Source organism: Cladophialophora bantiana, assembly GCF_000835475.1.
Source record: "Cladophialophora bantiana CBS 173.52 unplaced genomic scaffold supercont1.16, whole genome shotgun sequence".
NCBI lineage: Eukaryota > Fungi > Ascomycota > Eurotiomycetes > Chaetothyriales > Herpotrichiellaceae > Cladophialophora > Cladophialophora bantiana.
Window position 1 is genome coordinate 15944 of NW_015971590.1, and position 22852 is coordinate 38795.

The following is a 22852-nucleotide window of genomic DNA, read 5'->3' on the forward strand; positions in this document are numbered from 1 at the left end:
CGTCAAGAAGCGAGTCAAACAGTTCACAGGGCCATCTGAACGCCTTCCCTCATCGTCTCCAGTGTCTTCTTTCCAATCCCCTTCAACTTGGCCAGGTCGTTCCAACTTCGTACGAGCACCTCTCCAGCCCCGTCTTCCCCTTGCTCATTGAGATATTCCACGATTCCCTCCGCACGCTTGGCGCCCAGTCCATTTAGGGTCTTGATCTTCGCGATGTCGCGCGTGTTGATAACGTTGAGGAGGTATTGTGTTCGAGGCGTCACCGCATCATGCAACTCTGATGGGATTTGTTGCGTGAGGGGGTCCAGCGACGATGCTCTTGCTCTGCGTTTCTGCTGCTTGGGCTGTTTCTTCTGGCGTGGGCGATGAGAGGCTTCGTCTTCGTCACTTTCGTGGTAAGCTGATCCCTCGTTATCCTCGTCCTGGTAACTTTCGTCACCGTCATCATTGGTGCGGGACATCTTCGTCTTGTCAGATCCACTCGACACAGTCAGTCTCTCCTCAGGACCCACTACTATCTCGATCGGCTCCCTCATTTTCGCTGCCAATTTCTCTCGCAGCCGCTCAATCTTGCCCTTCAACTTCTCGTTGTCCGGGAAATACGGTCTTGCAAGCTCATACATCTTCAGCGCGCTCCCAAACTCCCCGCGGGCTTGATGCTGCTTGGCCATGAACAGGTAACTCAGCCCTTCTGCCCTCTCGCCATCTTGCCCTTCCAGTCTCTTCTCAATGCTGTCTAGCCGCCGTTGGACTTCTTCAGATATGGACTTTTGTGGCGCTGGGTCGGGAGCGTTTAGAGCACGGGCCGCGAGAATCTCGGAGACCTTTTTCTCAACCAAGGTTTCGATTGAGGATTTATCCATACCCAAAGGTTGACATTCTGGCGCACGCCGGATGAAGCTGGGAGTTGGGCGCGAGATTTTGGGAGGACGACTAGACGGAAGGAATGATACATCAGCTGTGCGCTTCAGCGGAGACGATTTCTGTGGAGCGACTTTCGCACTCATGGATGTCTTGTTGCGGTCCGAGTAGACAGCAAAGGCTTTCGGTGGTTTGTCATTCTTCGTGGCTGTATCACGATTGGCAGCGAGATTCACATTGACTACACTGGTCAGAGGTCGCAGTGGTTGTCGCTGTATGGTCGGACCGCCCACTGGTGCACCAAGCACCTGTCGCGGAGGACCCTTGAAGATGGGTTCGTTCTCCACCTCGCGGACTTCAATCTTCTTGGTCCGGTTGGCAAAGTTCAGAGAGCTGAGCGTGTCGAGGTGATACGCTTTGACAGGCGCGAGGTTGAGAATCATAACTGTGAAGCCATTGTTTTGTCCTAGCGAAAGGATTCTCGTCATCTTCGACTCTCGGTACGGGATACGCTGCTGTTTCTTGCTGATGGCCTCGACGCACTGCGCCAGGACAAACAACGACTTGTTGATGCTGGCAGACTCGACCATTCTGTCCTTTCCATTGCCCGTTCTCCGGTTGTCCTCCGAACCCGCCAAATCAATGGCCGAAGCTGTGCTGATTCTCGTTTCCGTCGGCGTGGTAATGGTCACTTTCACGCAGAGAATGGCATGCGATCGTGATGAATGAGCGTTGAGCTTCGTGGCGCCGGTGCTTCGATTGGCGTTAGCTTTGTCATACAACCCCTCGAAGTCCTTCAACGAGGCGCAAGGCATTTCGGTCAGGCCAACGACAACCGTCTTCCCGCCTTCAGCTTCTCTTATGGGCAGTCCCGTGGCGGTGCGCTTCTCGGGCGCCTCGAAAAGATCGAAGACGCGATCGTTGTAGATCTCATAGTAGCTCATGCACACCTGGACGGTTGTTTCTCCATTGTTGCTCTTTTCAATCGCTCGACTCTTTCGGTAGATACTGCTGAGCAGTCTCGGGATCATCCCTCGGTCGGCTAGTGACTTCCCACCGCGCATTGTATGGGTCTTCCCGGTTCCCGTAGAGCCATAGGCGAAGATGGTGACATCGTATCCGAGGAAGAGATGTTTGACCGTGGGTGCGACTGCGGGGGGAGAGGCAGATGTCAGTTTAGGGATCACCGCGTTTTGGCGATCAGAGAAGACGGCTCACCCTCGGCATCGAAGATCTCTTGCTGTGTGGCATCTTGTTCGTAGACGCTGTTGAACTGGAAACTATACTCTTCGGCAAAGTTCTTGGGGTTGGGGATCTTGACAATGGTCGGCTTCCCATCCGCACCGTTATGGCTCGTCACAATCTGGTCCTTTTCGATCTCCGACTTGAGGAGGGGCCGGATGCGGGCGACGACTCGGACGCTCATCTTGAGCTTTTGCTGTCTTGGTGCTTAATGCTGATTTCCTATGTACTTACCTAGGTTGCGGATGTCAAAGGTCATGTATGGTACGCAGCTGGATTGTAGAGCGGAGTAACTACTTACTGGATGGTTGCCGGGGGCAACACACTCAGCCTCACCAGCCTCACCAGCCTTGCCGGATCCACCATTCCATCATCCCATCGAGCCATACGAGGTGCCTCGTACCTGGTACAATATAGTCAATTGCATATAGCGATTCAAAGAAATTTCATGCTGCTGTGAAAACAAGTTCTTCTGGCAGATGATACGTGCCCGTGACGGGCAAGACGCCCACAACCACTGCGCCATATCTGACGACAGAGAGTTAGCCTCACCAAGGCATATCAGCGCGGACGAGGGATAATGCGCGCAGCAGGAAGGGGTTGAAAAGACACCATCTCAAACCCGAAACTCTTTCATCGACTCTCGCCTTTATGGAAGTTCCGTTTGGCCTCTCTGGCGAATCGAGGGCCATAGTGGAACTTCTTTTTCCAGGTAATTGCTGCCTCCTCATTGTCTCTCCCAACATGTTCCAGCTCCTGCATGAGTGACGAGGGTGAGTTCAACTTCTCATGCATGTACCCGGTACAGGAACAGGCAATACTCCAAATAGCCGAAGCTGCGATGAATACTACGCCGTGAGACTGGGGTAGCCCGCTCTGTGTTTCTCGGTTAGTACCCCAACTCATGTGGGCTCGGCGGCTTACCTGGAGCCACAGGGTACAGGGCAAGTAAACCTTACCAGCTTGCGACCCTACAAGTACGAAGTACTCGGTACTGTACCCTGTACTTAGGCGTCCTTGTAGGCCGGTGGGGATTTTGCTTTCTTTGTGAAACCACCCTTCCCCTTGGCTCTGGTTCGAATTGGGGATTTCACGCCTGAAAAGTGGGAGTACCTATGAAGAAGCCGAAACACTACGTACCCGTGGCTGATCGGACATAAATCTGCGCCTTTTGCTAAGCTCAGTCTCGACAGTTGCGGTGAAGCGTCCAAGGATTAACTGTATCTTTCACGGCTCGAAAGCTCGACCAACTGTTGCGAACAAAAAGAATTGCCCAACATCCAAGTTAACAGACTAGAGTAGCCTGAGACGAGGGGCATATCAATCCGTGCCAGGTGTTTACATACCTACCTACCTATGCTGCTTGCGTCGATGTGGAGCTTCGTCCGCGTCCCGCCGGGAAGCACATGCTAGAGTGGTAGGCTGGATGGATGTTTAGTTAAGAGCTGACCACCGGCACCACTGGCACCGCTGGCATTCGGTACGTGTACTTGTACTTGATGGCCCCGGTCGCCACTGTCTGAAAACAACAAACAACCCTTTCAGTGCCGTCAGAGATCTGGCCGTCGCATGCACTTGTCCTGTGCCGCAAACCGTGAGGATTCCCATATCAAACTTGAATAAAACATTGGCTCACCCTGGCGCCCATCTTCGGCTTTCATCTTTCACCCATCATCACCATGGACAGTTTTCAGGTCTATGAGCCCGGCGGCGACTTGGGCGCCTCGGCTCTGACAAAACGCCAGGCAATCCTCGCCATACCGACCACCTACCAAGGCCTCAACTCGGGACCAAACCCGGGAACTGTTGCTGCTATCGTGCTTGGGTCCGTCGGCGGGTTTTTGCTTATCATATACCTTATCTGGGCGGCAGTCAATTACGGGAACGTGTTCGGTAATAGGAGAGGCGTCGTTGAGGAGGAAGTTATCCGTCGGCACAGGCCACGTAGCAGCAGGCGCGGGACCACGGTTGTGGAGGAAACCATAGAGGTGGATAGGAGAAGCTCAGTACGACGACGGGGAGCATCGTCGGTGCGTGAAGCAGCGGAGGTATGCTTTCGATACAAAACCCCCTTTCGAAGATGCTAACTAACAGCCAAGTAGGAAGCCACGGTTCCAGATTAACCGGCAGCAGGTTGTTCTTGTTTCTATCTTGACGAGGGTTATTCTTCGACGTACAGAAGATGGCGATTTTCTTTCGGGAGGATTATGCTACGGCCATGACCAGCGGACCAACGCCATACTTGACAGAGAGACTCAGATGTGCCTCAGGCGATGGGGAAAGCTCAGACTCAGGGATCTGCATTGTGCTTCTGCATGATGCAGGACCTTCGAGCCAACCATTCGAGAATTGCAAAAGTGCCCGTTCTCACGAGAGACGCTTCAAAGCCAACGCGCTAGATAGAGCACATGGATGAAGCAGGCCGACCACATCATCGGCTTCTCTCAATGTACTGTACGTCCAGTGCATGTGCAGACTACTCGCCTCCTAGAACAACGTTGGCAATGGGGGGTATCCGAGTGAGCGAGAGGGGCAGAAACGTGCTGGAGCACTGGCCACGACTACCATGCAAGGGGGAGACGCGTCGTCAGGGCTGTATGGCCACATGACTATATATTTATGCCTGACGTACTCGATACCGAGTACAGGAATATACATCTTGGGTAATATCTGGAGAGGAGGATGACACCTGCCTACCCTTGTACATGGGTAGGAGATGTTTGTTGACCGAGTGGTGAATCTGTATGTCCCGCCATGCTCCGGTTGCCCTAGCATCACCCACAACAGCCACCTGGCGCCATTTTTACTCCACTACTATTACTCGCTACACTGGCCACACCACATGCATCACCCACCAACAATCAAACACCAACATCGTGCTGCCTCGTCGCGTCGTGGCCGGCTCCCATTGACCAAGCTTGAAACGACGCTTGATGAACCACCACACAAACCACACACCACAGCCACGTCTTCTTTTTGTTTGCGCTCCTGCACCTTCTTGCAGCCCAACTGCGCCATCTGACGCACCGGAATATATGCCTACAAGCACGGTATACTGGAATATTCTTAAGAGAGCGGTCACGGCCCTATGGACGAGTGACGACACCTTCGCCTTTGAAACCACCAGCAGCAATACCAGCACCTACCTTGCACATACCTTGTGCGAATTCCCCGACCGCCAGACTTCTCATCCAGCACCGATCAATTGATAGACCCCCCTACGAGCGCCTTGTCCTGAGCGCTGCGCGGTCCGCGCTCAGCGCCCCTGCACGCCCTCTCCCCCACCTCGCCTGGAAAAGATGGCGACCGAAGTCATTGTGGCTCAATCGCGCCGACGATATATCTGGCCCGAAGTCCAACTGAATCTATGGATATTTATTGTGTTGGCCGGGTCGTCGACTGTGTTGGGCATCAATGCGTGGTTCATCGCCGTGCAGGACCAGTTGAGGATCGGAGTTCCTTGGTATGTTTACTTCTTACACGGGACCCCTCAAATACATGGAAAGAGAACTCTCAAATAACATGTCGGACTTTTTGCGAACAAAAACAGGCTATTTCCCTTCGCCGTCATCTGCGGCTCGCTCACTATCATCTTCCTCATCATCATCCTCATCCTCGCCGCCCGCCGGTTACTCATCCCGGGCATCATCCTCCTGGGCAGCTTTGTCCTCTTCGTGCTGTGGGTGACCACCCTGATAGAGACCGCCATCCAACTGTACGGCGACGGCAACGTCAACAGCAACTGCAGCAACTTTGTGCAGAACCAAGAATACCACGGCGTGTCGATAGAGACGCTGGCCTGGCTCACGCAGAGCAACATCTGCGCGTGCTGGAAGGCCAGTTTTGCGTGGAGCATAATACTGGCCGTGCTGTTTCTGTGGATGATGATACTGAGTTGGCAGGTGCAGAATTATGACTGAGGGAGGAATATGGGAAGGAGATGGGGGACAAAGGAACAGCATTATCCTTTTTTCTTCTGTCTTGAAGAAGCCCCCCCCCCTATTTAATGCGCATGTAATGTGATTTTGACGCGATGTGATGTGATGTGGATTTGGGCATACGGGAAATTGGCATGTTTTGATGCAAATACGGAGTACATGGGGGAGTCTGATTGAGCGTTACGATATAAAAAAACCCCGTACATGGCGCATTGGCCACCATCCCAGGGGATCCTTCTTCTTTCCCTGGGTTTGGAATATGAAGTTCCACCACCAGAGAGGGAAAGCATACAAAGGCAACGTATTGTTATCGTCGTCAAAAATGCTTGCTTCCGGATACTCGTGAGTGGGTTTTGGTTGAGCGCTCGCTGCTCTGCAAGGATTCCCCTTTCCATTGAGACGTTCCTATCCGTCGTCATATCAACATACTATATATACATACCACATTTATATATACGTATGCCGCACTTCCACTATTCTTCTCCCGTGTCTGCCCACCAACACCCAGGAAAAGAGAAACAGGGGGCCGAGCAAGCACGTATATATCCTACATCATTCCTTCATCAACTCCGCGATCCGCGCATTCATGAACTCGGTGTCCTCGGGATTCAAGCCGCCGCCCGCCGTATGGCCCCAAATGCTCTCAATCACCGCCAGTCTCCCATGCTTGAGGTGCCGCATCTCGATCTCCGAGTCCTCGGGGGGGAAGTACTGGTCTGTCCGACACGGCATGAGCAGCGCCTTGGCCTGGATGGATCCCAGGGCCGCGCGGTAGAGGTTGTCGTCGGGGACCTTGCCGCCTAGTTCGCAGCGCACGGCCCCGGCAGCGTCCGAGGAGGGGATAACGGTCCCAATATCCCCCATCTGCCACATGCGCGCCAGCGCGAGCAGGTCCTCGGCATCCCAGCCCAAATACCCTTCCTCGCGCATCTTCATCCACTCCTCCACGCTGCCCGGCCTGCCCTCGAGCGTCGTGAACTGGCGCTCGCGGAACCACGCCGTGCTGGTCAACCAGGCGCCGTACGCGCGGGCAAAGGCCCTGAGCCCCCTTTTGGGAACGACCTCCTTGAGGTTGACGCCGACGTTCTCTCCGCGCGCCATCTTCTCCTTCATGGCCTTCCAGGCGACGTAGTCGATCGAGCTGGTCAGCGCAGCAATGGGACCCTCGAGGAACGCGTAGTTGTGCAGGCTCGTCCGCGCCGCGGAGCAGATGACCACGATTCGCTTCACGAACCCAGGGTACATGACCGCCCAGTGGTACGCCTGCTGGCCGCCCATGGAGAAGCCCACGACCGCTTCCAGCGTGGGGACTTGGAGGTGCTCCGTCACAAGAGCGTGCTGCGCGCGGATCACGTCCTCGTACCGCAACTCGCCCGGCTCCGGGAAGAAGGGCTTGTTCGACGGGCTGGCGCTCTCGCCGTTGCCCAGCATCGCCACCACCACGACGTGGTACTTTGCCAGAGCATCATTCGGAGCAGAGGTAAATGTCAATGTCGTGTTGATGAGCCCAGAGTAGCATGTCGGGATTAGCACAACGCCGGCGGTGGACGACGGGTTGTAGCTTCGATATGCGACGCGCACGTCGTGCAGCGTCGTGCCGCTTGAGAAGGAGAAGTTTTCGATCGTGTAGAACTCGACACCGGTGGCGTCGTAGTTTTGCCCGTTCATGGCTGCTGTGCAGTTACAGGAGGCCTGGGGTTTTGCCGCGCTGTCTTGGATTTGATATCCGTATAGTTTGTGTCGCGGAAAAGATATTCACAGATGAAATAAGTTCTAGACTCCGGATCAACGAGACGATCCAACCCCTCGCTGATATCGACCGATGGTCAAAACCTCCTCAGGTTCACACGGGCATGTGTCGGGTCTGGCACGATTGAGATATGGCATGAGAAGAATCCGATGATGCAACACGACGAAGTCAGCGGCGGGATCGACGCTCTTCTCCGCTTTTGAAGGCCATTGGAACGATGAAGTTGACCAAAGATGGTTCATGATGCGGATAGAAAGCATCTCTGTTAAACCCAACCAACCGAAGAGAGGTCATACCGTCGTAAGCCTGAGGAAGACGCCGAAAAATGCAAAGCCCAACCATGACCGACGCCAACAACATGCAAAGGCTGCAATGCAACACCAATAATCGTCCCGAGAAGCCAATGCATCCATCTCAAACCTCCAAAACACGTCTCGTCGAACGCTGCCTCGATTGTCTGATTCGTATCCAATTCAGCTCTTCACCGAGCAGTTTGGCTTCTCTCCACTGTGCTTCCATCTTGCTCATGCGAATGGCCGCGATTACGGCAAGCACACCGGCACGCAATTTCTGGACCGGTTTCAGCTTGACCTCGTACTTGCGCCTATCAAGGGCCACGCCCATTTCTCCCAATATATGCAGATCGACCCGGTTGCTATCAAATTGGTCAGTATACGGCACAGAAGAACACAAGTAGGCAAGAGCATACCACTCGACCCTCACCGCCTCGCCCTGCTCCAGGAATGCTTTACTCCAAGCAAGATCCTTGCGCAGGCGTTCTTCCCGTTTGCATTTGGCCTTCAACCACATAATCTCTTTGATCAGGCCCTTCATCTCCTTTGCCCGAATCTCGTCTTTGCTTGACTTGCCAGATGTCAGCCGCTCTAGCATATCTTCATACTTGCTCTGTAGCGCCTCGAGCTCGTTTTCCACAGCTTCAGCCTTTTTGTTGGCAAGGCTGCGCTCTTCCCGGAGACGTCGGAGCTGGTGTTTCATCTCACGAGCTTCATCGTCACGAACTGAGAGTCGCATGGACAAGTCATTGGCTTCTTCCTGCTCCTCCCGCAACCGTTTGAGTTGTGCTTTCAAGTCACTAATCTGCCTATCGCGTTTGCGGATGCTCGATGAGAGGTGTTGGGTCTCCCCATCTTTTTCGCGGAGACGATTTAGCTGCTCGCGCAGATCATCAACAAGGTCATTCTGCTCTGCAACCTTCACACTCAATGATTCCACTTCTGCAGTTCGAGATTTGATCTGAGTCTGCAGAGTGATCAGCTGATCCTGGTCGATAGAAGCTCGACGGGCAGCGCGCTTCAAGTCGCGATTTTCCGAGCTGAGAACTTGGATTTCGGCTCGAGTGTCGACGAGTTCTTGTCGAAGCTTTGCCAGTTCTTTCGAGTGTGATGGAGGGGGTGAGAGTGACGGTGATTTGGCTTTGTATTGGGCAAGTTTGGCTTCATGTAGCTCACGTTCGAGTTCATTGACCTGCATCTTCAAGTCTCGGTTGGCTGCTTTCAGGTCTGTTTCTCTTTTTGTGGCCGCTGTTTCATTTTTCCTTGCTTCAACCAAATCGTGTCTGAGGCCTGACACATCTCCGGCTGGTGAAGCCACAATCTTCGACTGATTGTCCAGCATGCCCTCCAAATCTTTGATTCGAATCTCCAATCGAGCAACCTTATTCTTTGCGGAGGCCAATTCGCGGTCTCTGTTCTCTGCATTGAGGAGTTTCTGGTTCCGGAGCGAATCTATCTCCGCGTTCAAGCGATTCTCTTCCTCGCTTGATCGCTCAAGTTCGGCATTGATCTCGTCTTCCAAAGCTTGGTTAGCTTCGTGCAGATTGTCGCGCTCCGTTGTCAAGCGCGCTACATCCTTCTCCAACTTGACTTTGATGCGCTTCAGCTCTCGCTTCTCTTGGTCGATGCCGAATGTGTCGTCGTTGGATTTCGAAGCATTTTGAAGTTTGGTCTCGAGGGCATCGCGTTCGAGCTCGGCACTTTCCAGAGCCATGCGTGCATCTTGCAGTTCACTCCTGAGGCTCGCAAGCTCTGCCTGCAGAGACTGCCTTTCTTGCCGCATCTGTTGAATCTGGGTGTCAGCGTGGGTGGAGTATTTCTGTTGCTGTTTCTCTGCAAACTCGTGCTCTTGCTCAATATCTGCCTGCAGCACCTCGATTTCCTCTTCCAGCTCAGCCACTTTCTCTTTCAGTGCAGCTTGTTCCCGGATCGAGATACGTAGCTCTTCTTTGGCGTTGTTGAGCTCCAGCCGACTTTCGTCCGACGCGGTTCGTTTGTTGGCGAGGTCATGTTGAAGTTCCTCAATTTGCTTGGAAAGGACCTGCTCCTCCTGGTAATGTCGTTGCTTCTCGCTTTCGAGCGCCGCTTGCAGCTTCGTTTCACGGCCATTGATTGTTCCTTGCGCGTCTTGGAGCTTGTCCACAGTGCGTTGAAGCCCATTTGCTTTCTCCTCCGCTTTCCGCGAAGCTGCTTCAAGTGTCCGTCTCTGTGCTTCCCACTCCTCCAGATCAGCTGCATGGTCCCGCTCTTTGGAATGCACTTCACGGTGCAGTCCGTCGATTTGGTCGTTCAAAAGATCGATCTCTTGCTTATGCTGCGATCTCAAGGCGGTTTCATTCTGCGCGGAGTGTTGCCTCTCTACATCGAGAGCGTGTTCGAGGTCTTGAATTGATTTCTGTGCTTTAGAGAGGTCTTTCTGCAGTTCCGCAGATTCCCTGGTCAAGGCATCATGACGTGTTTGCAGGAGATCTTTCTCTTCGACTTTGACTTGCAGTTCTTTCTCGATAGTCTCGAGTTGTTTGGTCATGTTGTTCAGTTTGCGTTCGAAAGTATCACGTTGTTGCTGAGACTGATCGAGGTCTTGCTGCAGCTTTCGAAGGCCTGATCCTCCTTCCCGTTCCACTTCTCGGACTTTCTCACGCAACTGCCGTTCTGAATCCGACTTCTGTGCAAGCTCGACTTGCAAGGCATTATGCCGTTCTTGCAAGTCTTGTAAATCATCTTCAAGCTTGTTTGCCTTCTCTTCAAGCTGTCTGCTCAGTCCTTTAGTGGTAAAGGACTTATTGGCCATTTCGTCACGCAGCTCATCTAGGTCTTCTTCTGCTTTGCGCTTTTCATCAAGAGCCTCTTCCTGGCTTTCCTTTGCCTCTTGTGCTGCTACCTTCGCTTTCTCGAGATCCTGCTTGAGATCTTCAATTTCTTGTCGCGCAGACTCCAGTTCATCCTCGATTTCAGCAACATCATTTGATTCCTTGCTTGCCTTCGCCTTTAGCACATCAATTTGGTCATCTCTCTCATCAAGTTTCCGATCCTTCTCTCGGAGCTCTGCCCGGAGATCATCAATCTCATCTTTCAGCTTCTCGACAATCGTCTTCCCTTGCTCTTTTGCAGAATCTCTCTCGTTTTCTAATGCCTTGATTTGCTTCTCCCTTGCTTTCACCTCCGTTCGGAGAGTCTCAAGCTCGGCCCGGACGCTTTCATCCACCTGTTTTCGTCTGATTCGTTCTTTGAATTCTTCAAGCTGCAACCGGTAGACCTCCGCGTCCTTCTCAGCTTGGGCAATGTTTTTCTTGAACTTGTGTAATTCGCGCTGCATACTGATCTTATTGACCTTTAAGTCGGTATTCTCTTTGAGTGCCGCTTGATTGAATTCGTTGCCTCGCTTTGACAAAGCCTCTTCCAAGAAATGTATCTTCATCTTCAAGCCAAAGTTCTCTTTCTCAATCTTGTCGATAATGCTTTCTTGCTCGCGCAACGTCATCATATTCCCATCATTAACGAGTCCAGCCGTGTCTCGTCCAGGTAGTGGGGCGAGAGGTGTGCTTTGCGCGCTGCTGCTAATCTGCTGAGGCATTGGAGTGTTGTCAATTGCGTTTCCGGCCGAACTGGCGGTGTGTTCGCTCGCAAACTGCGATATATCGCTGAGTCTTGGGACTCCAGGAGTGTTCCCATCTTTCAGGTAGGAAGGAGTCGTTAGAGCACCAGGCTTCTTGTTCGAAAGGCGACGCGCGATGTTCTTCTTTGCGGCACTCTGCATGAGCGGCGTGAACTCGGAGCGAACCTGATTGCCATTTGGGAGCAGGCGCAATGGATCCCGTAGGCCAGCTCGAGGGGTACGGAGGTTGACGCCCTGGCTTTTAGCGTTTCTCATCTGACTGATCAAATCACGATTCTCCGGGGGCGCTGCAAAAGACTTCTCGGGCGAAATCTCCCCAAGGCGATCCAGGCCATTGGTAATGTACGAAGCATCGGTCGCTTGCGGCGTATTGATATAGTTGGCCATGATGGGTGGACTTAGCTCAACGCCCGGTGACTAAGCTGTTCACCTTGAGTCCAAGGAGCATTAATATGAAGCCGAACAACTAACCATACTCTCTTGTTTTCGAAGCGGAGGGTGTTGCTTTCCAGACTCACAGAATCTCGCGGTTGTTGCTTGTTGTTGTTTAGCCGAAAAGGGAATAGTCGGTTCTGCGAAGGCTTGGCGTCTGCAGAATGATCTCATTGATCTCGCAGGGCAAATGATTCTCGACTGTTAATCCACCAAGTCCAAGAGTTGCCATCTACCGAGTACCATACGCAGTCATTTGCAAGCCTCCTGATAAATTTTTACCAGCGAAGGCCGTCCCAGTATGCCTACGACAGAAGAAGACATCGCTTGGTTCCGCTCTACTTTTCATCCCATCCCGAAACCTGCTTTGCCCGACGACTGTATCGAATACTCCCTCTACATAATCTCGCCCTCACTCGATCTAAGCCATGACTCTGAATTGCGACTGCGATTTCGGGAGGTACAAAAATATGCAACAGACCTCCATCGGCTATATTTGAAAGACTATATATGGCAGCGCCAGGGGTTCTCCCTTGAGCTGAATAAAGAGGATGGTGAGGTCTGTACGAAGTTGACAGGGGGAGCTGAGAATAGACTAACAACGAGTTAGGTTTGAGTTTTTTGCGTGGGCAGACGGAATATGGCGACTCCGTGGAAGATGAATGGGTCATAGTCTGGCTCCTGCGGGAGCTGACGAACAAATTCAATGACCTATGGGTCAAAGTAACCGACAGTGACGGCGAGTTCCTCCTCATCGAAGCCTCTGGTACATTGCCATCGTGGCTGGAGCCCGATGTCGCTGAGAACCGTGTCTGGATCCATGATGGGCAGTTGAAAATCATCAAGCCTGCGAACGCTTCGAGAAGCTCGAAACGAACAGAGGAGAAATTGTCTCTTTCGCAAGCCAGGGAAATCATCGTGAATGAGCCAAAGAGGTTGATGCACTCGATAAGCATGGAGGAAGAAGCATTCTTTCGACTTCGAAACTATCCTGCCCAGATCTCAGAGAACATGCATCATGCATTGATCACAATACCCCGGAAACTTGCATATTTGATTCATCACAAGCCAGCCTATATTGCGCCCGCGGTAGAGGCATTCTATCTCAGAGACCCAATCGCACTAAAACCACTACAGAACAAGGAAAACAAGGACAAGGTAGTTTTCGCCCCTGAAGATTTCGTGACAGTCAGCGTCAAATTTCCTCGCGTGGCATATGCGCAAATCAAGTCACAGGAATTCCCGGCACCGGCTGTATTCGTGGACGCGATGCCATCAGGAACGGATCCAAAAGCCTATGTTCGCGCCGAAACGGGGATGAAAGTCACTTGTGGATTTGAAATGCTAGTCTCGGATCCTCAACATCAAGACCGGCCTGCGGTGCGCGAAATGAAGATGCTCCTCGATGACCTGGATTCTGGAGATGAAGTCCTACCCTCTGAAACTGAAATAGCAACATGGGGTCAGCGGGAAGATGATGAGAAGTGGCTTGATATCGGGTTTGACGATCTCGAGAATGAGCTCGGTGGCGGCCAAGGACAAAGCGGAGGCAAAAGCAAGAAAACTGGCTTCGGCGATAAGGCTGCGCAAGAGAATCTCCAGAGAATTGTGAAGCAATTTGAGGAGTTTCTGAACGACGATAAAGCCGGTCCAGACGGCGTGGGATTGTTCGACGAGGGCAGCGATAATGATTTCGATGATGACGGGCTCGATGAAGATGATGAAGATGAGGACGACGAGGGCGAGGACAAAGAGGCCAGTTTCGGTGAAGACGAGTTTAGCAAGATGATGCAGGAAATGATGGGCATGCCGCCAGAGGTGATGAAGGAGATCATGACGGGGAAACTTGGTCCAGGCGCCCAGGACCCGGCCAATCGATCTGCGTTGAGACAGCCCGTAACTGGGACGGGCCAAGTTCGAGATTTGGACACAATGGACGATGATGAAGAGGCAGAAGGTGACGCCGACATGCAAACATTCATGAAACAGATGGAGGCAGAGCTTCGAGCGCATGGCGCCTTGGACCTCGGATCGTCCTCGTCCGCCGGCAAACAGAAAGCGATCAAAAATTACACCCCAAAAGTTGAGAAGCAGAATGCTGACGAAGACGAGGCCTACGAGTTGTCCTCGGACGACGACATCGACAACGAAATCGACGTCAACCTGGCCAGGAATCTATTGGAGAGTCTGAAGGCCCAGGCTGGCAAGGCCGGGCCAGGTGGCAATCTGATGGGAATGATGGGATTGCGGATGCCCAAGGATGAGCTAGATGAGGATGACGACGATGATGATCAGGCTGGACCGAGCGGAACGCGTGGCATGGCAGGCGGGATGTCGAGGATTGAAGAGCTGAAGTAGGAGACCTCCCCATGTGCCGAAAGACTTCAAAAGTCCTATTAATTCAATTAATATCCATTCCTCCCTTGCACAACCCCATACGCACCGCCACCCCGTCCAAACATCTCTCGAACATCACCCACAATATCTTCGGGACGTTCCCACGCCGCGAAATGTCCTAGCCTTTCATGATCCCTCTCAAACACGACGTCGCCGACCGTCCTCGTCCACGAGCTCCGCAGGACGTGAATATCACGTGGAAAATGGCTGATCCCGACCTTCACCCCATTGCTCTGGTATGCTCTGAGTTGGTCTCGGGACAGACGGGTTCCCCAGGAGCCCGAGCGGCCCATCTCGTAGTATATGCGGCAGGAGGATGCGGGGCCAGCGGTGCTGAAGTAGTAGATGCTCAGCCAGGTGCAGATTCCGTCGTCGGCTAAGAGTAGCAAGCTTGTCATTAGCCCATCCTATTATAATCATTGAGCCAGACAACGGGTGGTCTCGTGACGGTCCCGGTGCGATGTCAGAGGATCCGTTCGTCATGGGGATGGGGAATGCTCACTCCAAGGGTACCCATCCGTCCAGTCGTGCAGTTTCTCATAGATCCACGCCAACAAGGCCACAGGGCTATCGGCCAACGCGTAGCCTATTGTCTGTGGCTTCGTGGATTGAAGGAGGTTATAGCCGAAACCTTCTCTGTCGAACCATGCGGTGCGCGAGATACCTTGTTTCTCTCGCTGGGTGAGTCGGTGAAAGAGGGAGGAGATGAAAAGGCATGGGTGCGTGAAGAGAGAAGGTCGCGTGCCTACGTCCATGTTGAAGTGCGTGGCTCTGCAGTGTTGTGGATAGAGGGCCGAGAGGGCGCGAGCAATATGGTAACCCCAGTCGCCTATATACCCAACAGTCAATCTTGTCTGTATTTTCCAACGACCGGGTTTGTAGGCTTAGTGCCATACAGTTGAACTTACCGCCTTGAGTAACATATTGATCATACCCTAGCCTCAGCATCAGCTTATGCAACGTCTCTGCGTACTGCTCAACCGAGAATCCACGCTTCTCCGTGCCTTCTGAGAATCCAAAATTCGGCAGCGACGGCGCGACGACATGAAATGACACTCGACCCTGAGTGTGGCTGGACAGGAGATCAATGATTTTGGTGACCTCCAGGAAGTTCCCCGGCCAGCCATGGACAAAAAGCAGTGGGATCGCCCCCTTGACTGCGCTTTTCTTGTGTAGGAAATGGATCTTCAGGGACTCATAGCCTTCGCACTGGATTGGAGTGATGAAATGAGGCAGCTCGTTGAGCTTTGCCTCAGCTTTTCGCCAGCTGAACTCACGCCGCCAGAATTTTGTGAGTCGCTGGATGTCCGATAAAGGGACACCCATGTCCCATCCTGCAGAGCCAAGTTCATTGGGATATCTGGCGTTGTCAAGCTTGGAGTTGAGCTCTTGGATGCGGGAGTCGGAGATGGAGATCTGGTAAGGCTTTATCCAAGACATCTTGTCCGGGTAGTTTTGCTAACGAGACTTGCTATAACATCAGGATGATTTGGCTTGCAGCGAATTCGACAATACGCATGTCGCTTTGACGCTTTTATAGACGAATCATCGGGCCATCTCTGAGCCTTGTGATCGTCATGCCAACGGCTTCAATTCATCATACCTTACCTTCTATGTCCTTCATCCCATGCAAGAGGCTTGTATTTGGTTCCTGCATACGCACAGGTTAGTCAGAGATGTCGGGAAGGCTGCCGTCTGTAGCATTGCTTCCTGCCTCTGGGTAGATGTGGTAGCCGAGTTGTGTTCTCTGCAACCATGAGCCATCACCAGGAGAGCACCCTGAGCACCCAAGTGGAATGGATTGTCGATCACGCTTTGTCAGCTGGAAGGAGCAATAGACCGACCGCGTATAAAGATCGCCATGGGGAAGCCCCTCGCCAAGTCGGCGTAAAGAGAGAGAGCATTCTACCATGAGTGGGGCATGGCACGAGTGTTCCCCTTCTGCTTGTGCAGGTACAGTTTGTCCTGTTTCGCTTCGCTCAACAATATATACATGGCAAACTTGTCCAAAAAAGCCGCTGATCGGGTAATCGGGCAATCTAGACTCGTATCGCTCGTCATGTCCCCAGACGCCGAGCCGCTGCGACGCTGGAGTTGGCATCTATGGGATAGTCATCACCCCTTGTACCTGTTATTACAGCTCTTCGTTGCTGTTCATCATCTCTAATCATTGCGATATTTCATCGCGGGCTTAGCCCCCGCCACAAAGTCTCTCGAGTCTCTGAAGAGCCTCGACAAGATAGTAGTCGGCATACACCACTCCGACATCGAAGATCTGCTCAGGAGGTCTTTGACTCAAGTTTGGTGTGGCATGCATCAATATAGACTCGAATCCTAGGTCGTGAATCTGGAGATGTCCATTTTTCTCAGTGAACGAGGACGGTTTGGACCGTGCATATGCTAGCGTATTGTATACCAGTTCTTTAGCTCTAAGAAGGTATTTGCTGAGAGCTGACTGGTCTGGCCTTGCTGTCGAAATTAGATAAAGCATGCCACTAGCAGCAATTGTCGCGGCAGAAGTGTCTTTTACAGCAGGTTCCGGCGCATCAAAATCCCAAGGTGGGATCCCGTCCTTCGGCAAACGGCTCAAGAAATACTCGGCCATCTGAATCGATTTCTCTTGGAAGAGCGTAATTCCTGTCCACCGATAGGCAGCAGCGAAGCCATAGATACCCCATGCTTGACCGCGACTCCACGTGCTGTCGTCTGAGATACCTTGCCAGGTTGTACGCTCTAAGATCTGATCGGAGTGAGGATCGCACACAAGTAAATGCCAGACGCTTCCATCTGGTCGGATCTGCTTTTGAGCGACGTTTCGAGCATGCTTAATAGCGGCTTCGGCGAACTCTTGCTTCCCTGTTATTTTGGAGACATGGAACAAGAGTTCGAGATTCATCATGTTGTCTATGATGACCAAGAAAGTTTTGTTGGGATCTTGATATGGTCCCATGCAATCCCAGCTCCTCGTGAAGCCTGTTCGGTCGCTAAAGCGTCCCAGTAGGTTCTCTGCCGCGGCAATCAAGGTAGGTAATGCTGCTTTATTCCCCGTCAGCTCATAGTCTGCACCAAATGTGTTGTTGATCAAAAAGCCAACATCGTGACTACTCTTCTGGGCAGACACTGCAAGCGGAATCGTCCAAGTTCGTGCCAAAGTTTCCAGTTCTGTGGATGGAACCAGCAGTGGATGGTCAAGGGACCAAGAATACCACTGCCACAGGAGGCCAGCAAAGAACCCAGACGTCCATGCCTGCGGGCCTGCTAGGCGGTAGGCGCCAGTGGACGGAGGGACAATGTTTGGAAATTGGGTAATTGTTGGAATGCTACCATGACATGTGCTATATTTGATCGCCACTCCATATGTCTTTACGAAGGCATCTTCGTCCATTCTCGATGGCTTAAATTTCGCATATAACGAAGTTGACGGACGCAAAGGGCGGCGACTTTGGTTGTTGTTAATTCGGGCGGATCAAAAGAACCGCTATAGCATGCAGAATAACCTGCCGTAGCCCAAATAAACCTACCCAACTTCAGTTGATTTCGTCCTTTGTTGCCTAGCAAGATATCTGATGTTCTCTTATAGACACACAATGCCTCTGCCACGGCCTCAGCTTATTTCTCACCGCTGGCCTGGATTAGGGTTGCTCATGACGTCGAGCCAAAAGCGCTGCTCTCTACAACACGAGAACGTGGTTTGAGTTGTTTTCGTCCGCCTTTTAAGACAACCGTTAAAGCGCAAGCTATGTTTTTTCACTCAGCCTCATCCTCGTTCTTCCTTTTTCTTTAGAAAACCCGTGTGCGAGCGAAGATGTCCAGCCAAGTGTTACCCGTAATTTCAGAAAACTTGACTTCCGTTGCCGACTTTACGAAGCTGCCAGCACAGCAACTGTAAGTCTACCGCAAGGTTACCCAGAAAGTGAACGCAGAACATTGTTTAACTCCCTTTACAAGATCTCCCATGAATCGAGCAAGGAAACGCGTCCAAGCTCTCCCACAATGGAAACAGCTTGATGCCAAAATGAAATCAATGTTTGAAACAACTTCACTAGAGGTTGCACTTGCGGTGGTCACCGACCTCGATGTTTGTCACGCCGGCCGAAGCCATTCGAGACGGGCGACAACAGCTTTGAAGCCATTCATCTCATACCTCGGCGAGTACTTTCCGGCAATCGACGCCCTTGCCCAAATGAACACCACCATCCTGTCGCCAATATGGGGTTCGGTTAGAATGATGTGCATTGTTGAGTGCTCGCCTGCTACCTTCCCCTACCGAAAACTGACTCCTTAGTTGCTCCGTAAATTCGCCGACTTCTACGACGAAATTGCTGACATGATCAAGCGCATCACTGACTCCTTGCCACGTATGAGGACATATGCGGAGCTACATCCTGAATCCAAGACGTTGCAAGATGCACTCGCTAATGTCTACGCCGCTATGCTAGAATTCTTTATCACTGTTGCATATTACTTGCAAGATTATAATCCGAAAATCTCCCAGTCCTCAGCTTTGGGGAAACTCAAGGAGAAGTTTTCTAGGTCTGCTTCTCACACGTCCAAGAGTGTCAATGTGGCGTTCAATGCCGAGCTACGGTCCAGTTTGAATCGTATTATCAACAGTATTGTTTACGAGATGTCAAATCTTGAGCTTGAGGCGCGATCGAATCACGAGCTTCAGAGCGCCACCTTTCGCAACTATGCGCTGCACGAACTGGACTTAACTCACAAGGCCAATGTCTCGAGCGACTGGCACAACTTATTCGAATGGCTGAGTGCTGATGACGCGGATTATCGACTTCGCTTAAGCCGTGCTCGCGACCTTCGACATGAAGGCACCTGCAGCTGGATTGATGCTAATCCTGCTATTAGATCCTTTCTTGGACATCAGAAGTCAAGATCGGTCTGGGTCACCGGTAAATTGGGAAGTGGGAAGACCGTAATGATGGCATATCTCGTGGGCAAGATTCAAGCGTCCACACAACATAATAATTACGAAGACAGAATCGCATATTTCTTCTGCGACAATAAAGCTTCTGCAGAATCCGGCTCTACCGCTCTTGCCCTCCACCGCGCATTGATTCAACAGCTGATACACGGGCAAATCCAAAATCAGAGAGTCCTAGATATTGTCATGGGAGCGTTCAACCGCCGTTTTGCCCGACTGGCTACATTGGAAGAGCTTGAAGAGCTCCTCAGCCACCTAATATTGCACTGGACAACCACCTCAGCCTATGTCTATCTATTCGTGGATGCACTTGACGAATCACCTGAATGGCGGGAAATATTACATCAGGTTAATCGTCTTATCAGCGGGTCCTCAGGCTCAGATTACCTCAAAATATGTGTGGCCAGTCGCCCTCAGATCGAGGTTGCAAAGATTCTTTCAGGTGTCCAAAAAATTGTCATGTCTTCCGAGAACATCGATGCAGATATTGCAAAGATAGTGCCGACTTGTGTTAAACAAATCACCGAGCACCACGGCATTTCGGATACAACGACTGAGGCAGCCATCACCAAATCGCTGACTAAAGCTAATAACGGTCTGTTCATCTGGACCCGCATGATGACCGAATTCCTGTTGCAACTACCCAGCCTTTCTGATGTCAGCTCAGTTCTCGATAGCAACCCTGATGGATTAACGGAGCTGTACCTCAACATACTTTCCAATATCGCTGGGAAGCTCAAGAAGCAGCGTCGGAAATTTGAGCTGTCTCGGAAAATATTCACCTGGTTATCTTGCAGTTTGAGGCCATTGAGCGTTAATGGTTTAGAAGAGGCCGTAGCCCTTGACTCCACTGGCGCACAAAGCAACACACGCCTGTTTGAGAAGCTTGTGCCTGAAATATGTGGTCCATTCGTTGAGTTAGCACTTCTTAAGTCCAACGGTGACCCCGAGTCTCTGTGCCTGCAATTCGTTCATCTGAGTGTCAAGGAGTTTTTTCTCACCCAAGGAACATTTTGTGATAGCTCAGCAGAAGTTCCTGCCGACTGTGAGGCCTTCTTCGCCGAGGAGAAAGCAGCGCATTGTTGGGCTGCAGAACGCTGTCTCGACTATTTGTTATCTCAGGGCCGCGGTCTGAAGTTGAAGACACGCACAAACGAGGGTTGGAATCCGAATCGCTTTGGATTCTATGAATACAGCACTTTGAAATGGATATCTCATTTTGTTTCTTCTGGGCAGCTCGGAATCCCTTTGCTGGCAAAGCTGCAGGCTTTCAGGGAGTCACCACAAGCTCTCATTTGGCTGAACCACGCAAGAGCTGTGAGATCACAGAATGAGACCACCAGTGGCAATATACTTCTGTTGCAGTCATATTTAAATGGCTGGTCGGAGAACATCGCTGGAAGCAAGACCGAAAATGGTGGAGGTTCAAGCCAGCATGGCTGGCTCCGAGAATATCTGGTCAATCTCTTACAAAAGATGGCAGAGAATGCGATTTTGGACCACGGAGAACTGAGCTCGCAATACTCCAATGCAACTCACTTACTTGCTGCAGTGCTTGCGTTGCAAGGTCGAAACAATGAGGCGTCGAAGCTGTTCCACCGGTGCAGGATGATCCTCGAGCAGCTCGAACCAAGCAATGAGGAAGTTCAACTTCAGTTGTGGGAAGTCACAGCCTCTCTCATACGCATCTACCGTATCCAAGACCAACTACAGGAAGCCCTTGACCTATACAGTGACCTGAGACATCGATTTCCCGCTCCAAAACTCCACAACAATGAGGAGATTCGAATCTACGAAAATCTGGCGTTGCTACAGAGGAGCCTTGGAGCCTTGTCAGAGTCCGAGTCGACTTACAAGACGGTCTTCAACGCTTGGGCATCACTCCATGGCGGCGAAAGTACTAATACGCTCCGGGCTGTTGACGGACTCGCCGCCGTCCATGACATGCAGGGACGGTTGCACGAAGCCGAGAAATCTTACACCCGAGTGCTTGAAGCATACGGCAAGATACTAGACCCTTCCCACCCAGAATGCCTACGAACTTTACATAACCTCGGATCGGTCTATGAGTACCAATGCCGATTCGAAGAAGCAGAAACGGTTTATCGACAAGCGTGGGAGGGAAGATCTAGACTTATAGGTCCATCCAAGCCACAGACACTCACTACCATGCACAACCTTGCTCTCGTTCTGGAACAGCAGGAGCGCCTGGAAGAAGCAGAAGAAATGTGCAAGGACGTCTTGGAACACCGAACCAAAGTACTAAAAGACCCTCATTCGGATATCGGACGGGCCCAAAACAGTCTCGGTTCTGTCTACATGCGACTTGGCAGATTTGACCTCGCTCAGACCCTATTTGAAGGTGCTCTGGACACCAAGCAAAGGTCGCTACCAGGAAGTCATCCGTCGATAATGGTGACGCAGAATGCAATTGCTTGCCTCGAGATCTATCAGGGTCATTACGCAGAAGCTCTTGAACTTCTCAATCTGGTTTATGAAGCCTGGGTGCAAGTCTTTGGTGCAAATCACCTGTCCGCCTTGTCGATACAACACAACGCTGGAATTGCTTATGCAGGGCTGCGGGAATGGGAAGCGGCGGCAAAAAAATTTAGGATAGCTTGGACGGGAAGATCCGGGGCCCTGGGCCCGAACAACATCCTTACTCTCCGGTCAAAGGTCAATTTGGCTTCTGTAAACGGATGGTATTTGTCACAGTCTGATACAAATGGATCTTGCGACTCTGATCTTCAATTCCAAACAGACAAGCAAGCGGAGCAGCCTTTACTTCTGCTGGAAGAAGCTAATGATCAACACAAGGACGCGACATCGAATCACCTTATCGAGAGAACTACTCGCAACCTTGACAAGGCAATAGTGATGAACAACCTTTTGACACTATACAGGGAAGATGATGGCGCCGATAACGCATCCAAAAGGTCTCATCTCTCAAAAGAGCTGAAGCAGGTCCTCTCCGATATTGCTGGCCAAGATTGTGTGCATGACATCCTCTCGAAAAAGATTTTAGCGTTCGTTTCCAGCAATATCGAAAGAGATACAAGTGGGATAATTTTCGACAATCGGCCGGAAAGGCTACGTGATATCAGATGACCACGCATGGTCGACCTTCGCCAGTGGCCCTTCAGCAGAGTCAACTTTCAAGCCTCTCAATATCGAGCAGACTGGAGACTATTCCACTATGCTCCCTTCTGAAAGTTCACGAGAGCCCCATTCTTCCTGCTTCTATGTCAGTCAAGAACACCCGTCATGGACGAGTCCCGACCCAATGGTTGGGCAGCAAGCCGTCAGATACACTTACTTTGTCCAGAGTCCAAAATGTGTACAGGTTGATTGGTGTTCTCGCCAAATCTGTGAGGCAAGATATCC

General features: G+C 51.7%; 9 protein-coding genes across 9 annotated transcripts; 4 read left to right on the forward strand and 5 right to left on the reverse strand.

The window, feature by feature from the left end:
• Window positions 1-23: 23 nt before the first annotated feature.
• On the reverse strand, window positions 24-2287 carry Z519_09586 (uncharacterized protein; the record flags this gene model as incomplete). Its single annotated transcript, XM_016767307.1, has 2 exons — window positions 24-2011; window positions 2080-2287. 2 exons carry the CDS (start codon window positions 2285-2287, stop codon window positions 24-26), a joined length of 2196 nt encoding a protein of 731 aa, XP_016616099.1.
• Window positions 2288-3782: 1495 nt separating this feature from the next.
• Window positions 3783-4226, forward strand: Z519_09587 (uncharacterized protein; the record flags this gene model as incomplete). The annotated part of the gene is made up of 2 exons (XM_016767308.1): window positions 3783-4151; window positions 4206-4226. The coding sequence occupies 2 exons, from the start codon at window positions 3783-3785 to the stop codon at window positions 4224-4226; spliced, it is 390 nt and encodes a 129-aa protein (XP_016616100.1).
• Window positions 4227-5402: 1176 nt separating this feature from the next.
• Z519_09588 (uncharacterized protein) lies at window positions 5403-6023 on the forward strand (the record flags this gene model as incomplete). The annotated part of the gene is made up of 2 exons (XM_016767309.1): window positions 5403-5566; window positions 5654-6023. 2 exons carry the CDS (start codon window positions 5403-5405, stop codon window positions 6021-6023), a joined length of 534 nt encoding a protein of 177 aa, XP_016616101.1.
• A 570-nt stretch (window positions 6024-6593) lies between these two features.
• Z519_09589 (uncharacterized protein) lies at window positions 6594-7709 on the reverse strand (the record flags this gene model as incomplete). The annotated part of the gene is made up of 1 exon (XM_016767310.1): window positions 6594-7709. The coding sequence occupies one exon, from the start codon at window positions 7707-7709 to the stop codon at window positions 6594-6596; it is 1116 nt and encodes a 371-aa protein (XP_016616102.1).
• Window positions 7710-8205: 496 nt separating this feature from the next.
• Z519_09590 (uncharacterized protein) lies at window positions 8206-12087 on the reverse strand (the record flags this gene model as incomplete). Its single annotated transcript, XM_016767311.1, has 2 exons — window positions 8206-8446; window positions 8501-12087. 2 exons carry the CDS (start codon window positions 12085-12087, stop codon window positions 8206-8208), a joined length of 3828 nt encoding a protein of 1275 aa, XP_016616103.1.
• A 346-nt stretch (window positions 12088-12433) lies between these two features.
• Z519_09591 (uncharacterized protein) lies at window positions 12434-14490 on the forward strand (the record flags this gene model as incomplete). Its single annotated transcript, XM_016767312.1, has 2 exons — window positions 12434-12686; window positions 12743-14490. 2 exons carry the CDS (start codon window positions 12434-12436, stop codon window positions 14488-14490), a joined length of 2001 nt encoding a protein of 666 aa, XP_016616104.1.
• Window positions 14491-14537: 47 nt separating this feature from the next.
• Window positions 14538-15969, reverse strand: Z519_09592 (uncharacterized protein; the record flags this gene model as incomplete). The annotated part of the gene is made up of 3 exons (XM_016767313.1): window positions 14538-14905; window positions 15032-15358; window positions 15438-15969. 3 exons carry the CDS (start codon window positions 15967-15969, stop codon window positions 14538-14540), a joined length of 1227 nt encoding a protein of 408 aa, XP_016616105.1.
• A 751-nt stretch (window positions 15970-16720) lies between these two features.
• On the reverse strand, window positions 16721-17914 carry Z519_09593 (uncharacterized protein; the record flags this gene model as incomplete). The annotated part of the gene is made up of 1 exon (XM_016767314.1): window positions 16721-17914. The coding sequence occupies one exon, from the start codon at window positions 17912-17914 to the stop codon at window positions 16721-16723; it is 1194 nt and encodes a 397-aa protein (XP_016616106.1).
• A 570-nt stretch (window positions 17915-18484) lies between these two features.
• Window positions 18485-22576, forward strand: Z519_09594 (uncharacterized protein; the record flags this gene model as incomplete). Its single annotated transcript, XM_016767315.1, has 2 exons — window positions 18485-18748; window positions 18815-22576. 2 exons carry the CDS (start codon window positions 18485-18487, stop codon window positions 22574-22576), a joined length of 4026 nt encoding a protein of 1341 aa, XP_016616107.1.
• Between the last annotated feature and the right edge of the window lie 276 nt (window positions 22577-22852).